Source organism: Xenopus tropicalis, chromosome 9 (assembly GCF_000004195.4).
Source record: "Xenopus tropicalis strain Nigerian chromosome 9, UCB_Xtro_10.0, whole genome shotgun sequence".
In the NCBI taxonomy this organism is placed as follows: Eukaryota; Metazoa; Chordata; class Amphibia; order Anura; family Pipidae; genus Xenopus; species Xenopus tropicalis.
The window spans coordinates 50,398,361-50,419,188 of record NC_030685.2 but is presented as its reverse complement, the minus strand read 5'-3'; the positions used below and the strand labels follow the sequence as shown (position 1 = coordinate 50,419,188).

Genomic DNA, 20,828 nt, shown 5'->3' with positions numbered 1-20,828 from the left:
TGACTTTGCCTTTCTTTCTCCTTTAAGGGGATGCTGCAGCCTTACTATTAACCTCTGGTATGGCAGTGCGGCAGGTACTGAAAGATTTTAAAGAGGCTGTTCACTGATTACATTTTTTTTTTTATCCTTTAAGATTTAAGTGTTACACTTTTTATTTGGAATGAAGGTTTGTGTATATTTTACAATGGGTAATGCAGGTTCACGCAGGTTCACACGTTATTTTGTCATGTCACGTCACTTCTGGGTTTCCCGCCACACTGAGTATTTAGGTTTGTTGTTCATTTGTTACTTTGAGAAAGGCTGTTGACACAGCTGAAATGTCACTCATGTTGTACTTTCAGTAAATTATATATATTTTTTCATACGTCCTGAGCGAAGTGGCCCATTTTTATATATATATATATATATATATATATATATATATACAAAGATGCTTAGAAGCTGCACACCATACAAGGTGATACTACCTGGGTGCCTGTGCATAAATAATTAAACAGGCATGGAGTGACGGCACACGCAGGATTTTCACACACAGTTGAGAAGTATTGCTAAATAACTAACTGTGTGTGAAAATCCTGCGTGTGCCGTCACTCCATGCCTATATATATATATATACAGAGCAATCACTTAAGTAAATGTTTAAACTGTAAACTGTTTGAAAAATACATTCAAAATTAAACATGTGTATCTGTAACAGTTGCAGGCTTATTATATATAATATTTAATCCCATGGTTTGTGATCTTCATTCACATTCTGCCACCTTAACTTTCTTTCATTTCACATCTTCTATTGAAAGTTACAGTTCATCGATAAACACCCATCTAAAATCCCATAGGAATGAATAGAAAGAGGGTAAGTTTTTCCGTGGTGAGCTCTAATCTCACACTTTGATAAATCTGCCCCATAGAGTATAGGTACACAGCGAGTGAAGTTGAACAAAATTAATATCCATCATGTTTAGCGCTTCATTCACCTAATACCTGTTTTATTCCATATTAATGCCTCTAAGAAGCAAAAAAAATCATTCCTTACTCCAAAATAACAAATTGACTGTTCCCTGTAGCATTACTTTGCAATACAAATGAACTATACTCTTTACCCTCGTATTAAATTATTTTCTGATAAGGAGAGCATTATTAAAACAAACTTGTGTCTACTAGTCTAACCCCTTCAGGGAATGTTACTGTAGAAACAGTTGCACCCTTAACTATTGCCATTGCATTTTTCCATTTTAAGTATATTAACTTTACATTTTATTTGTAGTGTTTTTGAAGTGGCATGAGCAGCAGAAACAAAAGAAGAGAATACTACAGCATGCAACTAACATGTTCATTGCTTTTTCTGGGAATATTTGTTATCCCAGCCATCTGTTGCCATGGCCAGGTTGACCCCCTCGCCCTTGGCCGTGCAGATCCCCAGTGCTGGGAGACATCAACAGCTATCCTACTGGAGATGAAGAAGCCACGTATCGCAGACACTGTGTCTGGCTTCTGGGATTTAATGATTTACCTGAAGTCATCTGAGAACTTAAAACATGGAATTCTGTTCTGGGACCTAGCACAGCTTTTCTGGGACATTTATGTGGACTGTGTGCTTTCTAGAACACATGGCCTTGGGAGAAGACAGCTGAATGATGGAAACAAGGAAATAACAAACTTAATTTCACATCTCACATTAAGTAAGTTGCTTTTAGTACATCTAGAGGATAATTCCTCAAGCCAAATCCCAAAAGAGTCAGATTTGAAGACAAATACATTAGATTGTTCTAAAATCTTTAAAGGCAGATTTGAAGACAATTCAGCATTTTCAGATCATAAGAGGTAAAAAAATAATACACAAAAAAACATTTGAGTCATGTAACAATTTTTAATGAGTACTGTTTATAAAAATACCAAGGATGTAATGAGTAATCATACTAAGTAATTCCATTTTAGGTTTGACATACTGGACATATATAGCTTTAATTTCTTTTTATAAATAGAACAGACTAAGGGGCACATTTACTAACCATTCCGAAAGTTGCGCAAAATCTGGCGATTTTTTTCGTAGCGTTAAAACTTAAAAGGCGCGACTTTTCGTGCAAGTTTTAACGCTCCGAAAAAATCGCAACATTTTGCGCAACTTTCGGAATGGCTACGAAAAAGGCGCGACTTTTCGCGCAAGTTTTAATGCTACGAAAAAATCGCCAGATTTTGCGCAACTTTCGGAATGGCTACGAAAAAGTCGCAACAATTTTCCGAAAAATCGCAAAATACCGATCATTACGAAAAAAACGCAATTGGACGCATTCGGCCCGTTCGTGGGTTAGTAAATGTGCCCCTTAGTCAATATAGCCCTTCTAACAACATGGCTTGCCATTCACTTTTCTGGGTTTCACTTTTTGGTAGACTTTTTCCATCAATATACTTCTCTATGCCCCAAAAACCCCCCATAAGCAAAAGTATGCAACTCAGGGTTGTTTTTTCTCTTCTATGATCCCTGCGCTATTTTTCATTAGGTGGAAACAAATGCAAAAGGTTTAAGGTAATTGCAGTGGCCCTAGCCTTTACTTTAGTATCAGGTTTGCAAATGAATCTATCACAAAGGGTGAACCAAAGAATGTCAGTGCTCTAGAGCCATTTGTTGAGGTGGGGTATATGATGGTGATGCTTTTACGAGAGCCTTTAGTAACCAAATGAAAATGCAGTATATTGTGGAAATTATTACACCAATTATATGTTGTTTATGTGGCTTTTCTTTCAGAAGATTGCATTAGTGTTTAGTTTAAAGAATCATCCCCAGGACTATTATAAAAGGAAATACACCTCCAACTTATTTTTGGTCATATATCAAAGATTTTAAGCAGTGTTTGTTTATGTGTTTTAATACATATATTAAACTTTGGGTAATAACACATTTTGTTAGAGAACATTTGTCTTCTACATATGGGTATTTGCATTAATTCACATAAGTAGAAATGGCTGTAGTGCACTGCTTGATCTGCTGTAGAAAATAGCAAATTCTGACAACTAGATGGTGATGTTCAGCTGGGAGTCTCTGGAGAACCCTTCAGACAAAGTAAGAATTATGCAATTGTGAGTGGAAATAAGCTCCTCTGTACATAATAACACATGATTTAATCATTGCTGTCTTCAGGGAAAACTAACAGAAGAAAGGCTAAAATGAATAGGTAATATTTTCTCTCTAAGCATGTGTTACTGATAAGACTTTGACCAGATTTAGCCAATCACAAAGATTCACAAGGTGTGTGTGTGGGTGTGTGTGGGGGTATTTTATTTAATGAACCAAAGAATACTTACTCTTTACTTACAAAATTATCAGATGTTTTATGTGTGATCAACGAGACCAGGCCCCCACAGGCAGCTCAGGCTTTCCAGGAATCCAGCACTTTAATAAATGGAGCTGTATGAATAAGCAGTTATATACAGTTATAAAGAACTACAAACCTACAATTTTTAATTTCAAAGTGGGATTTTATATGAAACCTAAACGAAAATGCATTTCAATGTATGGTATCCTAACACTGTCATAAAAAGTAGGTGCATTCAAAATGATCATTTATAGCTGTACAAATGAAACATTTTTTATTGTCATTTAATTTTAACACCATATATATTTAATTTCTTGGGCCTAAGCAATTTGTTGAAGTGTTAAATTTCACTCTGCTCAAAGCAGTTAAAACCTTAAATGTTTGTTAAAATACTTTTCTGTCACGAAAATGTGACAACATTTTATAAAGCTGCCTCCTATGGGGCTGATTTACTAAGACACGATTTCGAATCCGAATTGGAAAAATTCCGATTGGAAACGAACATTTTGCGACTTTTTCGGTAATTTTGCGATTTTTTCGTATTTTTTGCGATTTTTTCGGCGTCTTTACGATTTTTGCGTAAAAACGCGAGTTTTTCGTAGCCTTTACGAAAGTTGCGCAAAGTCGCGATTTTTTCGTAGCGTTAACACTTAAAAGGTGCAAGTTTTAACGCTACGAAAAAATCGCGACTTTGCGCAACTTTCGTAATGGCTACGAAAAACTCGCGTTTTTACGCAAAAATCGTAAAGACGCCGAAAAAAATCGCAAAAGATACGAAAAAATCGCATAATTACCGATCATTACGAAAAAACGCAATCGGACGCATTCGGCCCGTTCGTGGGTTAGTAAATGTGCCCCTATGTCTGTAAACAACTATAGGCTTGTTCTTAAAAACAAATCTTGTCTTCTCTTCACATAAAATACCCAATTTTTCTGAATGAAGTAAATGATCAAGTTTTAAAGATATGTATGTATATTTATTTAGCAGTACTGGTATACATAGGTTTGTCAGTATTTAGACTACAGTAAGTACAAACAGTGAGGACAAGCATTGCAATAAATGAATATGAAGTGTTACAGAGAATAAATGCCCTATGCCAAGAGACACAGGAGGAAGGGTGTCCCTTCCCCCTAAAGCTTACAGTCTATGTAACTTACAGGCACAAATAGGAATATAACAAACAATGCTATGCACAGAGGTTTGAGCATTGGCTCTTAAGTGCCAAGATTGCACTAGATACTGTTCCAGTACTCCAAAATGTAGAACTTGAGTTTGATGAAGAGTTGCTTGCAGAGGAAATTTAGTTATGGAAATAATGAGCTGCAACATATAAAGGTTTATGATGAGAGACATCAGTGGATGTTATAAAAAATATGGTAGCTCTGAGAAGAACATGGGAGAAAAAGCTATGCTAATGCTACTTGGAAATGGTGAACTTGATAAATATTGATACAATAAACATGAAAGCTTACTGAAGTGGTTTCAATGCACAACTGCACTTGTGTTATTTAGTGCCAATATTTTTAAATCAATCCCTTTATTGATGATGGGTTTTGGCACCTTCTGTTTATTTATGCATGCTATGCACATTATTTTTTTAACACGATACACATAAGTACTTGCAGTAACACCTATAAAATATGCAAGTACTTATGTGTGTTGTATAATGCAACTTATACTTTATAGTTATGCTTTAAGAAACACATTTAGCTTCCTGGCCCCCGCATGCATTTTGTAATTTTTTTACCTTATTTCTGTTCTTTGTCTGCAAACAAGACTTCCTGTAATGTTGCTTATGTGTGTAAATATAAAACTGTTTTATTATATGCCTTGCCTTATAGAGACATATTCCCATGGTCAGAGATCAATACTACCACAAAAGAAAAGCCTCATTGAAGAATTAATAGGTATCCGGGTACACAAAAGTGAATCAAGACTGCTGGGCAGTATCCAAAGGGGCATCAAGAGGAAATAACCAAACACCTGAGAGAAATGCAAGATGCTGGATCAGTAAAGTCCATAAAAAGTCATACCATAAGTTGTTACATTTCTTTTTAGACTCAGTTCACCAATGTCAATTATAGCCTTAATTTTATACAGATACTAATAAACAGCTAAAGAACAGAAATGAATATTCAAAAAAAGGTTTAAAAATAGTTTTGTAATGTTTCCTTGTATTATTATTGTTCCTAACATCATTAAATATAATTTGCTGCTAAATATCTTAGCACTAAATTGTGGCGTTGTAAACAAAATGGAATGAAATCATTATGAAAACAAGAAAGAGGTTTTCTCTTCTCCAAATCAAGAAAGATGAAAACTGCTGACACCACGCGGTTCTTTAACCTGCAGACACCTTTATTGTGTAGATCACTTTCTATCTTTATAACGGGATTTAGTTTATAACTGTCTTGGTATTGTCTGATTATATATAACTACCTGCTACAGCTCCGTTTAAGGAAAAAAGAGGGCAGCAGTGTAGAATCCCACAATCCCTACACACAGTACAGTCTTCTATAACTGTTCAAAGCCACATTCCAATTTCCTTATTTCCTAAGAAAAGGAAGAGAATGACTTGAAGAAAAGGAAGCAAACCTTATTTTTATATTCTCTGATGCAGTTTGTTAAATGATTATACAGTAGCTAAAAACAAATAAAAAATGCAAATTCATTTTTTTCCACCTGTTTTTACTTATTTTTACTAAATTTGAAACCTTGCTATGTTACCAAGCAGGATTTTACAAGAATTTGAGTTAAATGACACAATCTCCATATTGTTTTAATAAAATTTAATGAATGAGCAAAAATGTGTATGCCATGTACAGCATTATGCCGAAATACGCATAAAAAAGTGAGAGAAAAGTCTCGCGTTTTTATGCGTATTTCGGATACATGTACCTGCACCCAAGCATATCTCATTTATTCGGGTGCAGGCACATGTAGGAGGCATAGGGCGGTATTTTCAGCAAGCGCTTTTCCGCTTGCCGAAAATATCCGCTATTGCTTCCATTTCTGTGCCAAATGACAAACAGCAATATCTGTATGGTGGAAATAAAAACAAAAGCAGGAGAAGATTAATCAAAAAGCTAACAAAATATAATGGCTTAATAAAAAAAACTATTCATTTGCCTATTACAATTTATTTTTATCTTGTAGGTTTAATCGCTGCGAGTTTAAAAATGTTAGGCTCTCCTCAGTGATTTTAATTGCGGTAGTGATGTGTGGATTTACCCTAAGGTCAGGCAAGTTAGGGATAAAGTTTGGGTGACCATTGCAGGTTCGTGTTGGGTCTGGGTCAGACCGGAGAAGTACTCTTTCTCTGCTCTTGAAGTATCCCTGTCTTGAAACCTTCTGCTCATGCAGACGTAGCACATAGAGTGGAAACATGCAAGTATGGGTAGGGTTGAGGGTGGATTAAGGTTTTGAAGGTAGGGGTTGGGTGCAGGTTGAGTTTTTCCTGACCTGTACATCACTAATGGTTGATGCCCTTCTTAGCCAAAAACTGCACCGGCCTGGGGTAAGAAGCTCCTCATTGCCATTTCTTCATCTTGTTCTGTCTTCTCTTTGTTCCGATCAGAACAGGCTTAGGCACAGTAGAATAAAAACTTGGAATTACATTCTATTCATCATTTTCAATGAGTCTCAAATTAAAAAAATCTTGAATTTTGTTAATACAACTCACATTGACTTCTACATAAACTCAGCAACTTTTTGAATACTCAAGTTTCAGAAAAAAGCATTTTTGCCATAATAAAGTCTTGAATTGCAGTTTCGTTTTCATATCAAGTATCATGGTTTTTAGTGCTAAAAATCATAGACTATTCTAATTACACACAATTTGAAAAATGTGTGATATATTAAGCAAAAAAAAAAAAAAACACAAAAAAGAGAAAAGTATGCCATCTAAAAGTTGTAGAAGTCAGTAGGAGCTGTCCTAGGGAAACTATAACAATCTTTATTTCATTTGTGAATTTAAAGGTTTTTAGGGTTCATTTCATTTGTAAGATGACAAAAATTCTTTCAAAAATTGAAAAATTCAATGTTTCTGTTTTTTTCATTCTGCAATTTAATTCATTCATGCTTTTCCAATTAAGATCTCTCAATAAATAACTAGACATGTGTAGTTTTAGTGGAAAAAAAACTTTAAAACCACTAAAATCAGAATGATGGCACGATGGCAGCAGCCAAGATGGCTCTGTACTCACCGGGAAGAAAATCACAACAGCATCCATAACATCTAACTTTAAAGTGACTTCAACACTATATTTCAGCGTTGGAAACAACACTCCACCTGGGCGATAATTCCCGGTCCTGATTAATATAGGGGTCAGGGATTTACCTGAACAACCTATGTAGAGACTTGATACCGAAACACCTCTTTCTAGGCTAGAATTTGTATCCACAGGGCCCTCCGGCCATGCAAACAAGGGGGACCCCCCCCGAGATGTTATTATACGTTTTCATTATCATCAAACTAAAGATAGCATTCTATGAGCTACCAGAAGACAGGGACTCTTGAAATTCCAAGGCCATACAGTATATCAAATATACCCAGATATCTCTCCAACAACACTACAAAAGTGGAGGCTTATGCAACCTGTTACCAAATTAGTACAACAGCACAACACAAGTTACCGTTGGGCTATTCCCTTCTGCCTAGCATTCACATTCTAGACCAAGGATTAAAATAATGACCAAACCTAATTTCACTGATACTCTCAGCGCATTAACTTCCAGAGATACTCCAGGAAGATAAACTCCTGTGTAATCGTGTAAGGACCTCCTCCAGTTCTCCTAAAGCTCCAAAAGCGTGATCAGTGACTTTCTCAAATCTGGCTTTATGCAACTTTGAACAACCATTTCTCCAAGGATATCTCCTGAGACTTTATCCTCTCGCTTTTTTGCCTTACATTACCAAGACAGTGACTTAGTACCAATCAAGGGGGAATGCTCTCCTTTCCCACCCACCCCAGCACCAAAGACCCTTAACATAATTTCAAAACCAGTACTCTGATCATTTCAAAACCAGTTCACCTTTAAAGGACTCAATTAAAAAAACACTCAGTACTGCGAATACTGTAATACTGCGAACAAAATATGCCTGTCTACAATCACATATACCTCCTACTTTTGCACTATGGTATCTGGGATGACTACTAATTATGTTAATTTTGTTCAAATTTGCAATTTGTATTGGGTGTTAACATTAATCAATAAGTTGTGGCTGCAATGTGCAAGGATTCAGCACTTCCACCAAGCTAGTTACAGCATTCTCCTTTTATAAAACTTTGTCTGCTGACATTATATTTTTACAAGAGACTCATTTCTCTTTAACCTCCTTTCCTAGGTACTTTCACCATAGGTACCCAACAGTTTATATGTCCAACGGACCCATCAAAATCAAGGGTGTCATGACTCTTCAAGTCTTCGATAAATATATCATTTTAAAGCTATTATTATGCCCCAAAAATAACCCTCTACCCTTTCTAGCCACACTATATTACTACTGTTTAGCTTCAGCAGAGAGAGATGGGGAACTAGTAATTTGTGGGGACTTTAGTTTTGATTTTGGATGTGGGATAGGGCCATCAGACAATCTCTCACAGAATCTAACAAACATTTACTTCATTTGAAAATTCAGGCGGCTAATCTGAGCCCACCAACTAGTAGACACATGGAAGGAATGAATCTGTATATTAAATCATTCACTCACTATTCACACCAACATAAAGTGTACACACATATTGATCATATTTTCATTCCCCAAGACTTGACACCCAAAAAGGAAAAGTGGCGATCCATGGTATTCCATGGTCAGATCACTCTCTTACATTCTCCAACTCTTAGATTATACCTCGGCTGATAGGAGCTACCACTGGATATTCACTGACTCATGGTCTCCACCTACCTAATATATCCCTACAAGCTAAGTTAACCTCAATACCTGGTACTGACACTACTGTTTGTCACAAGTATTGTCCATATCTTAATCTTAAATCACAATATTAAACATCTTGTAACAATCCTGGTTAATAGAATAAGTGTGCATTAATCTCAATGGATCCATAAAGACCAGGTAGGATTCATACCTGGCCAGCAAGGAGCGTTGCTATATGGCAGCTAATTTTGTTAATTCACAAAGCCCAGCTTACATCAACCAAAACAATGCTTTTGAAATTAGACATACGTAAAGTCACATAAATAAGCTTTAATTCACTAGCTTTCAACTTAATGTGAGGCACCCTCTTAACCCTAACATTACAGGTCTTATAGTCAACGATACTCATCATAAAATATCAATGTTTGGCAAAAACATCACACTGCTGATTACTCAACCATTAACTGCATCACCGAACCTGTATAATTTACTAGATAAATTTGGCAAACCAAAAAAATTTGATCAATTCATTAACCATGACAAAACTGAAGCTCTCAATATCCCCCCTTCCACAGGATATGGTAAAATTACTGAAATTAAACTTTCTTTGAGTTTAAATGGCACATCTCTATTGTAGGAATAACATCTCCTTGCAGTTTTCTTGACTATACACAGAACATTATCCTAAATTTTATTCCTCTTCTACTAAACTGGAAGAGTGGAATAAATACAAGATTTCATGGACAGGAAGGACAACACAGTAAAAATGTCCATTTTACCCAATTTTCTTTCAAAATCTCCCCATTCTGATAAACATTTCTCACCTTAAAGGCTTTCAGGCAAAAATTTTAACGTTAATCTAGGCTAACAAGCCTATAAGGGTTAATAGGAAAACTCTCTATGCCCCTTGTAATCAAGGGAGTCTGGGACTTCCTAACCCCCTTTATTTGTATTATGCAGCCAAACTAGCCAATATACCCATGCTACATATAGGGTCCACCAGGCTTCATCTGATTGATTTGGAAAATCATTTTTGTGATCCATGTAGTGCAGAAGCTATGGTCTGGTTCCCACCTAATCGAGGGCCATGGACATTTAGTCCATGTTTAAGCACTATGCTGAACATTTGGGATAGACTTACAGTAAATTTTCCTCAGGACTTATGGCCCCTTGGACTCCTGCGGCACCTATATTTCAAAATTCTCTATTTATCCTAGGGCAATCTCTGGATTCATTTCAGTGGTGGAACCTAAATCTATTGACGACGGTGACCCATTTTCTCAACCCACTGGGTCCATTGACTCTAGTTACTTACGCGATCAACGTCAACTTCATTCTTCGGCGATCTTCAGAGTAATGCATCTACTACATTTTATCACTACTCCATCAAGATTTTTCATTCAGATTATTGTTATATCATTGTAAACAATTTTCTTTAAAACAAAAACTTATATATTTCTGTTGTTAATGTACAATGTGATTGATACAAGAGTGTTTTGTTGTTCCCTAACACTAGTACCATTCTAGAAACCCAAGGCTCCAAAAGACAAAGTATGAGATTAGAGTTTACCACAGAAAAACTCACTATTTATTTCTATAGGATTTTTAGTAGTGTATTTAAAAATGGGTAAAGTTAGAGTTCACCATTTGATAATACACTTCTAAAAACCTGATATGAATGAATAGAATGTGATATTTTTTTCTGTGGTTACCTTGCATTTTGATAAATTCGCCCCTTTGTGTATGCAAATCAATGACTTCACATTGGAATTAAATTTGTTTGATGAAACACATCATCATATATAATATAAAATTAGTCATGATAATATGGATGACATGCACGGTGCACAGAAAATGGCAATGTTTTGTTGATTCTCCCCAAGTCCTAAAGGGTGGGCAATAGAAGGTGTCTACATTCAGACATGCTAGCAAATGGCTGCCTTTGGGCAGCTAACGTGGTAGGGAGGGCCCTGCCCTGCCACGCCCCTCTAGTGTCTTGCTGAAGATATGGACTACCATGGTTGCCCATGTTACAGAGGTCAGTCTGGGTGTTTCAGATGAAGATCAACTGCAGATTGTCTCATTGGCCATTTTTTCTTCATTGCCCATCTCCACAGTCATTACAATGGCACAGCTGGGGATAACATTTTAAATTTACATTATTATTTATACTGGCATCTCTAAGTAAATTTGCCGAGTATCCATCTTCTGTAGTATTTATTCTGGCACGTCTGGGTTTATGTTTTGGTGAAACGGGTGTGGGCAAAAAGTTGGTGTAGGTAAAAATAAAAATATTGCCATGCTGCATGCTTGCATTTTTTTTGGCAGGCATGGATTCGCAGAGAATTTTCACATTTTAGCATTGGCGAATTGTTTCTCAAAATTTCCATGAAAATTCCCAGCGGAAAAATTCGCCACGCGCAAAACGAATTATTGCGTGTCAAATTGGGCACAGTCGCGTCAACTTGTTCACGGTCACGTTGAAAAAGGGCGCATTACGTCAAAAAAATGTGGGCGACCAAAAAAAAGATGCAGGCGACCAAAAATGACACAGGCAACAAAAAAGACGCGGGCGACAAAAAAAATGCATGACAAAAGCATTTCACGAATTCGCTAAGAGGAATTCCAAGATATTTCCACTTCTTCACAGAAAACATTGAAATGACATATTTGTAATGAAAAATGTGCTAGAAATCTGCATTTTTTAGTACAGATATGGGATCCCCAAACCCATTATCCAGAAAGCTACGAATTACAGGAAGGCCATTTCCAATAGATTCCATTTTAACCAAATAATTAGAATTTTAAAAAATGATTTCCTTTTCTCTGTAGTGACAAAACAGTACCTTGTGTTTGATCCCAATTAAGATTTAATTAATCCTTCCTATTGGATTAAACGAATAAAGGTACATTTTTAAGTTTCTCACTTTTTGCTGAATAGAAAAATATGTTAAATGGGAACTAAATGAAAACATATTTACTGTAAAGAGAACAAGAACTAGAGATAGAAAATATATTTACAAAATTAAAAACTGGTGGCCAACCCTCGAGAAAGTAGGACACAATCTCTGCAGCTTCAGAGCCCTAGTTGCTGACAGAGCCAAGCCCCATTGCCCATCCATCGGGAGCATCAGGAGCAGAGGAGAATCCTGCCCCTACTGAGCACCTTCCCACTGGAGGTCTGAATTTGGAGTAACAACTGGACCTAGCATTGCTTCTGTAGTCCGGCTGATTTGGGGCAACACAGAGACATCAGTTCTATCGCACAGTAAATACTGTGGCAGGACCTGACTGCACCCTGATAACACACTGCCTTTACAGGCTGATGAGGTGCCCAATTTAACAAATGTTTGGCCTGATTAGACTCCTCCAAACCTTAGCAGTGCAGATTTATCTTGTAATTTGATGCAATTACTGACTTTCACTTGTATTAAGTGGATCATAACTTTTACTATTTAAAATTTTCTGGATACTTTGCCTGTTGATGATTTTAATGAGACATTACAGACATGTTGGATTATAATACAAAACAGGCTGTCTGTGTCACTTCATTCTCAGGGCCTTTTCTGTATGGTACTTAAGCAGAGAAGTGCTTTGTATTTTATCACACTGTTCACTTCAGATATATGATCATCTAGTTGATATTCCTGGGTTAATGGATATGGCAACTCAAAAAATAATTTTTTTCCTAATAAAATAAAACTTGTTACTGGCACTGGCAAACACTACTTCTAATAGCAATGATATATAAACCATTGCAAATTTTTAATGAATGTACAGTAGTTAAACCTACAGCTAGTAGTGATGCTGCCCCCCCCCCCCACCCTTCCCATTACATAACAGTTCCCTCTCCCACAGCAGCAGTAGAGCTATCAGCTATTCAGGGATAATATGGATGACATGCACGGTGCACAGAAAATGGCAATGTTTTGTTGATTCTCCCCAAGTCCTAAAGAGTGGGCAATAGAAGGTCTACATTCAGACATGCTAGCAAATGGCTGCCTTTGGGCAGCTAACGTGGTAGGGAGGGCCCTGCCCTGCCACGCCCCTCTAGTGTCTTGCTGAAGATATGGACTACCATGGTTGCCCATGTTACAGAGGTCAGTCTGGGTGTTTCAGATGAAGATCAACTGCAGATTGTCTCATTGGCCATTTTTTCTTCATTGCCCATCTCCACAGTCATTACAATGGCACAGCTGGGGATAACATTTTAAATTTACATTATTATTTATACTGGCATCTCTAAGTAAATTTGTAAATTTTCTGTAGTATTTATTCTGGCACGTCTGGGTTTATGTTTTGGTGAAACGGGTGTGGGCAAAAAGTTGGTGTAGTTAAAAATAAAAATATTGCCATGCTGCATGCAGCAGGATAATAGGGTCCCAATCTTTGGATTTTGGCCCAGGGCCCACCAAGGCCTTAAAAGGGCCCTGCAGCTTGCTTTCATTGTAGGACTCTTTGGCCCTTAACCTGCCCAGGAGCCAGTGTACCATAATATGCAGCCAACCCCAGACTCTCGTTCAATCCACTGCCTGGTTGCTAGGGTAAATAAGACCCTAGCAACTGGATTGCTGTTAAAAACCAAACTGTAGGAATGCAAAGCAGAAACCTAAATAAATGAAAAAATAAATGAAGACCAACTGCAGATTGTCTCAGATCAAGACCGATTGCAAGTATAGCCTGTACGATCTGCCAAACAGCTAAAGACAGTCTGTGCCAACAAAGCAATAAATGGAATAAAACCCCTGGTATTTAACACAAAGCAATAAAAAAGATGACAATTGGCTAAATGACAGGGACACTCAGTTGTGTGTGGCAAATATTTCCTCTGCAGTTGTGTAAGCTGCATTGAGGTTGTGTCATTAGGAGTCCCTGATGGTCAAAGATAGAGCAATGCACCTAAACTAGGCCTCATCAGCAGAATAGAATGTAAATGCTATGTAAAAATATCAATACAGTATAGTTAAACCTGCAGCCAGTAGTGATGCTGCCCCCCCCCCATTAAATAACAGTTCCCTCTCCCACAGCAGCAGTAGAGCTGTGTGCCCTACTGGCCAAGGCTATACCCAGCATCTGCAGCTCATTTGCATACCAGTTATGGTGGAAGAGTCTATTACGAAGAGGGAAATATGTTTGTTTCTGCTTTGATTAAGGAACCCGAGGAAGAGGCAGGGGTAATATTGATGACACGCACTGTGCACTGATAATGGCAGTGTTTTGTTGATTCTCCCCAAGGCCTAAAGGGTGGGCAATTGAAGGTGTCTACATTCAGACATGCTAGCATAATGGCTGCCACTGGGCAGCCAAAGTGGTAGGGCCCTGTTCTGCTCTGCCCTGGGACTGTAGTGTCTGGCTGAGGATAGTGACTGCCATGGTTGCCCATGTTACAGAGGTCAGTCTGGGTGTTTAAGATGAAGATCAACTGCAGATTGTCTCATTGGCCATTTTTTGTCGATTGGCCTTTTCCACAGTCATTACAATGGCACAGCTGGGGATAACATTTTTAACTTACATTATTAATTATATTGGCATCTCTAAGTAAATTTGCAGAGTATCCATCTTCTGTAGTAATTATTCTGGCACGTCTGGGTTTATGTTTTGGTGAAACGGGTGTGAGCAAAAAGTTTGTGTAGTTAAAAATAAAAATATTGCCATGCTGCATGCAGCAGAATAATAGGGTCCCACTCTTTGGATTTTGGCCCAGGGCCCACCAAGGCCTTAAAAAGGCCCTGCAGCTTGCTTTCATTGTGGGACTCTTTGTCCCTTAACCTGCCCAGGAGCCAGTGTACCATAATATGCAGCCAACCCCAGACTCTCATTCAATCTACTGCCTGGTTGCTAGGGTAAATAAGACCCTAGCAACTGGATTGCTGTTAAAAACCAAACTGTAGGAATGCAAAGCAGAAACCTAAATAAATAAAAAAATAAATGAAGACCAACTGCAGATTGTCTCATTGGCCATTTTTTGTTGATTGGCCATTTCCACAGTCATTACAATGGCACAGCTGGGGATAACATTTTTAATTTACATTATTAATTATATTGGCATCTCTAAGCAAATTTGCAGAGTATCCATCTTCTGTAGTATTTATTCTGGCACGTCTGGGTTTATGTTTTGGTGAAACGGGTGTGGGCAAAAAGTTGGTGTAGGTAAAAATAAAAATATTGCCATGCTGCATGCAGCAGGATAATAGGGTCCCAATCTTTGGATTTTGGCCCAGGGCCCACCAAGGCCTTAAAAGGGCCCTGCAGCTTGCTTTCATTGTAGGACTCTTTGGCCCTTAACCTGCCCAGGAGCCAGTGTACCATAATATGCAGCCAACCCCAGACTCTCGTTCAATCCACTGCCTGGTTGCTAGGGTAAATAAGACCCTAGCAACTGGATTGCTGTTAAAAACCAAACTGTAGGAATGCAAAGCAGAAACCTAAATAAATGAAAAAATAAATGAAGACCAACTGCAGATTGTCTCAGATCAAGACCGATTGCAAGTATAGCCTGTACGATCTGCCAAACAGCTAAAGACAGTCTGTGCCAACAAAGCAATAAATGGAATAAAACCCCTGGTATTTAACACAAAGCAATAAAAAAGATGACAATTGGCTAAATGACAGGGACACTCAGTTGTGTGTGGCAAATATTTCCTCTGCAGTTGTGTAAGCTGCATTGAGGTTGTGTCATTAGGAGTCCCTGATGGTCAAAGATAGAGCAATGCACCTAAACTAGGCCTCATCAGCAGAATAGAATGTAAATGCTATGTAAAAATATCAATACAGTATAGTTAAACCTGCAGCCAGTAGTGATGCTGCCCCCCCCCCCCATTAAATAACAGTTCCCTCTCCCACAGCAGCAGTAGAGCTGTGTGCCCTACTGGCCAAGGCTATACCCAGCATCTGCAGCTCATTTGCATACCAGTTATGGTGGAAGAGTCTATTACGAAGAGGGAAATATGTTTGTTTCTGCTTTGATTAAGGAACCCGAGGAAGAGGCAGGGGTAATATTGATGACACGCACTGTGCACTGATAATGGCAGTGTTTTGTTGATTCTCCCCAAGGCCTAAAGGGTGGGCAATTGAAGGTGTCTACATTCAGACATGCTAGCATAATGGCTGCCACTGGGCAGCCAAAGTGGTAGGGCCCTGTTCTGCTCTGCCCTGGGACTGTAGTGTCTGGCTGAGGATAGTGACTGCCATGGTTGCCCATGTTACAGAGGTCAGTCTGGGTGTTTAAGATGAAGATCAACTGCAGATTGTCTCATTGGCCATTTTTTGTCGATTGGCCTTTTCCACAGTCATTACAATGGCACAGCTGGGGATAACATTTTTAACTTACATTATTAATTATATTGGCATCTCTAAGTAAATTTGCAGAGTATCCATCTTCTGTAGTAATTATTCTGGCACGTCTGGGTTTATGTTTTGGTGAAACGGGTGTGAGCAAAAAGTTTGTGTAGTTAAAAATAAAAATATTGCCATGCTGCATGCAGCAGAATAATAGGGTCCCACTCTTTGGATTTTGGCCCAGGGCCCACCAAGGCCTTAAAAAGGCCCTGCAGCTTGCTTTCATTGTGGGACTCTTTGTCCCTTAACCTGCCCAGGAGCCAGTGTACCATAATATGCAGCCAACCCCAGACTCTCATTCAATCTACTGCCTGGTTGCTAGGGTAAATAAGACCCTAGCAACTGGATTGCTGTTAAAAACCAAACTGTAGGAATGCAAAGCAGAAACCTAAATAAATAAAAAAATAAATGAAGACCAACTGCAGATTGTCTCATTGGCCATTTTTTGTTGATTGGCCATTTCCACAGTCATTACAATGGCACAGCTGGGGATAACATTTTTAATTTACATTATTAATTATATTGGCATCTCTAAGCAAATTTGCAGAGTATCCATCTTCTGTAGTATTTATTCTGGCACGTCTGGGTTTATGTTTTGGTGAAACGGGTGTGGGCAAAAAGTTGGTGTAGGTAAAAATAAAAATATTGCCATGCTGCATGCAGCAGGATAATAGGGTCCCAATCTTTGGATTTTGGCCCAGGGCCCACCAAGGCCTTAAAAGGGCCCTGCAGCTTGCTTTCATTGTAGGACTCTTTGGCCCTTAACCTGCCCAGGAGCCAGTGTACCATAATATGCAGCCAACCCCAGACTCTCGTTCAATCCACTGCCTGGTTGCTAGGGTAAATAAGACCCTAGCAACTGGATTGCTGTTAAAAACCAAACTGTAGGAATGCAAAGCAGAAACCTAAATAAATGAAAAAATAAATGAAGACCAACTGCAGATTGTCTCAGATCAAGACCGATTGCAAGTATAGCCTGTACGATCTGCCAAACAGCTAAAGACAGTCTGTGCCAACAAAGCAATAAATGGAATAAAACCCCTGGTATTTAACACAAAGCAATAAAAAAGATGACAATTGGCTAAATGACAGGGACACTCAGTTGTGTGTGGCAAATATTTCCTCTGCAGTTGTGTAAGCTGCATTGAGGTTGTGTCATTAGGAGTCCCTGATGGTCAAAGATAGAGCAATGCACCTAAACTAGGCCTCATCAGCAGAATAGAATGTAAATGCTATGTAAAAATATCAATACAGTATAGTTAAACCTGCAGCCAGTAGTGATGCTGCCCCCCCCCCCCATTAAATAACAGTTCCCTCTCCCACAGCAGCAGTAGAGCTGTGTGCCCTACTGGCCAAGGCTATACCCAGCATCTGCAGCTCATTTGCATACCAGTTATGGTGGAAGAGTCTATTACGAAGAGGGAAATATGTTTGTTTCTGCTTTGATTAAGGAACCCGAGGAAGAGGCAGGGGTAATATTGATGACACGCACTGTGCACTGATAATGGCAGTGTTTTGTTGATTCTCCCCAAGGCCTAAAGGGTGGGCAATTGAAGGTGTCTACATTCAGACATGCTAGCATAATGGCTGCCACTGGGCAGCCAAAGTGGTAGGGCCCTGTTCTGCTCTGCCCTGGGACTGTAGTGTCTGGCTGAGGATAGTGACTGCCATGGTTGCCCATGTTACAGAGGTCAGTCTGGGTGTTTAAGATGAAGATCAACTGCAGATTGTCTCATTGGCCATTTTTTGTCGATTGGCCTTTTCCACAGTCATTACAATGGCACAGCTGGGGATAACATTTTTAACTTACATTATTAATTATATTGGCATCTCTAAGTAAATTTGCAGAGTATCCATCTTCTGTAGTAATTATTCTGGCACGTCTGGGTTTATGTTTTGGTGAAACGGGTGTGAGCAAAAAGTTTGTGTAGTTAAAAATAAAAATATTGCCATGCTGCATGCAGCAGAATAATAGGGTCCCACTCTTTGGATTTTGGCCCAGGGCCCACCAAGGCCTTAAAAAGGCCCTGCAGCTTGCTTTCATTGTGGGACTCTTTGTCCCTTAACCTGCCCAGGAGCCAGTGTACCATAATATGCAGCCAACCCCAGACTCTCATTCAATCTACTGCCTGGTTGCTAGGGTAAATAAGACCCTAGCAACTGGATTGCTGTTAAAAACCAAACTGTAGGAATGCAAAGCAGAAACCTAAATAAATAAAAAAATAAATGAAGACCAACTGCAGATTGTCTCATTGGCCATTTTTTGTTGATTGGCCATTTCCACAGTCATTACAATGGCACAGCTGGGGATAACATTTTTAATTTACATTATTAATTATATTGGCATCTCTAAGCAAATTTGCAGAGTATCCATCTTCTGTAGTATTTATTCTGGCACGTCTGGGTTTATGTTTTGGTGAAACGGGTGTGGGCAAAAAGTTGGTGTAGGTAAAAATAAAAATATTGCCATGCTGCATGCAGCAGGATAATAGGGTCCCAATCTTTGGATTTTGGCCCAGGGCCCACCAAGGCCTTAAAAGGGCCCTGCAGCTTGCTTTCATTGTAGGACTCTTTGGCCCTTAACCTGCCCAGGAGCCAGTGTACCATAATATGCAGCCAACCCCAGACTCTCGTTCAATCCACTGCCTGGTTGCTAGGGTAAATAAGACCCTAGCAACTGGATTGCTGTTAAAAACCAAACTGTAGGAATGCAAAGCAGAAACCTAAATAAATGAAAAAATAAATGAAGACCAACTGCAGATTGTCTCAGATCAAGACCGATTGCAAGTATAGCCTGTACGATCTGCCAAACAGCTAAAGACAGTCTGTGCCAACAAAGCAATAAATGGAATAAAACCCCTGGTATTTAACACAAAGCAATAAAAAAGATGACAATTGGCTAAATGACAGGGACACTCAGTTGTGTGTGGCAAATATTTCCTCTGCAGTTGTGTAAGCTGCATTGAGGTTGTGTCATTAGGAGTCCCTGATGGTCAAAGATAGAGCAATGCACCTAAACTAGGCCTCATCAGCAGAATAGAATGTAAATGCTATGTAAAAATATCAATACAGTATAGTTAAACCTGCAGCCAGTAGTGATGCTGCCCCCCCCCCCCATTAAATAACAGTTCCCTCTCCCACAGCAGCAGTAGAGCTGTGTGCCCTACTGGCCAAGGCTATACCCAGCATCTGCAGCTCATTTGCATACCAGTTATGGTGGAAGAGTCTATTACGAAGAGGGAAATATGTTTGTTTCTGCTTTGATTAAGGAACCCGAGGAAGAGGCAGGGGTAATATTGATGACACGCACTGTGCACTGATAATGGCAGTGTTTTGTTGATTCTCCCCAAGGCCTAAAGGGTGGGCAATTGAAGGTGTCTACATTCAGACATGCTAGCATAATGGCTGCCACTGGGCAGCCAAAGTGGTAGGGCCCTGTTCTGCTCTGCCCTGGGACTGTAGTGTCTGGCTGAGGATAGTGACTGCCATGGTTGCCCATGTTACAGAGGTCAGTCTGGGTGTTTAAGATGAAGATCAACTGCAGATTGTCTCATTGGCCATTTTTTGTCGATTGGCCTTTTCCACAGTCATTACAATGGCACAGCTGGGGATAACATTTTTAACTTACATTATTAATTATATTGGCATCTCTAAGTAAATTTGCAGAGTATCCATCTTCTGTAGTAATTATTCTGGCACGTCTGGGTTTATGTTTTGGTGAAACGGGTGTGAGCAAAAAGTTTGTGTAGTTAAAAATAAAAATATTGCCATGCTGCATGCAGCAGAATAATAGGGTCCCACTCTTTGGATTTTGGCCCAGGGCCCACCAAGGCCTTAAAAAGGCCCTGCAGCTTGCTTTCATTGTGGGACTCTTTGTCCCTTAACCTGCCCAGGAGCCAGTGTACCATAATATGCAGCCAACCCCAGACTCTCATTCAATCTACTGCCTGGTTGCTAGGGTAAATAAGACCCTAGCAACTGGATTGCTGTTAAAAACCAAACTGTAGGAATGCAAAGCAGAAACCTAAATAAATAAAAAAATAAATGAAGACCAACTGCAGATTGTCTCATTGGCCATTTTTTGTTGATTGGCCATTTCCACAGTCATTACAATGGCACAGCTGGGGATAACATTTTTAATTTACATTATTAATTATATTGGCATCTCTAAGCAAATTTGCAGAGTATCCATCTTCTGTAGTATTTATTCTGGCACGTCTGGGTTTATGTTTTGGTGAAACGGGTGTGGGCAAAAAGTTGGTGTAGGTAAAAATAAAAATATTGCCATGCTGCATGCAGC

The 20,828-nt window shown here is 38.9% G+C and overlaps 1 protein-coding gene across 1 annotated transcript; it reads left to right on the top strand.

Annotated features, from left to right (window-relative positions):
* Positions 1-1,279: 1,279 nt before the first annotated feature.
* fam237a (to family with sequence similarity 237 member A) lies at positions 1,280-5,843 on the top strand. The gene is made up of 2 exons (XM_031893855.1): positions 1,280-1,821; positions 5,089-5,843. Exons 1-2 carry the CDS (start codon positions 1,280-1,282, stop codon positions 5,285-5,287), a joined length of 741 nt encoding a protein of 246 aa, XP_031749715.1. The 3' UTR covers positions 5,288-5,843.
* Positions 5,844-20,828: the final 14,985 nt, after the last annotated feature.

Coding starts and splice junctions, on each gene's coding strand:
- fam237a (XM_031893855.1), top strand. CDS start 1,280: ATGAGCAGCAGAAACAAAAGAAGAGAATACTACAGCATGCAACTAACA. Junction 1,822..5,088: donor GCATTTTCAGATCATAAGAG/GTAAAAAAATAA, acceptor TCTGCAAACAAG/ACTTCCTGTAATGTTGCTTA.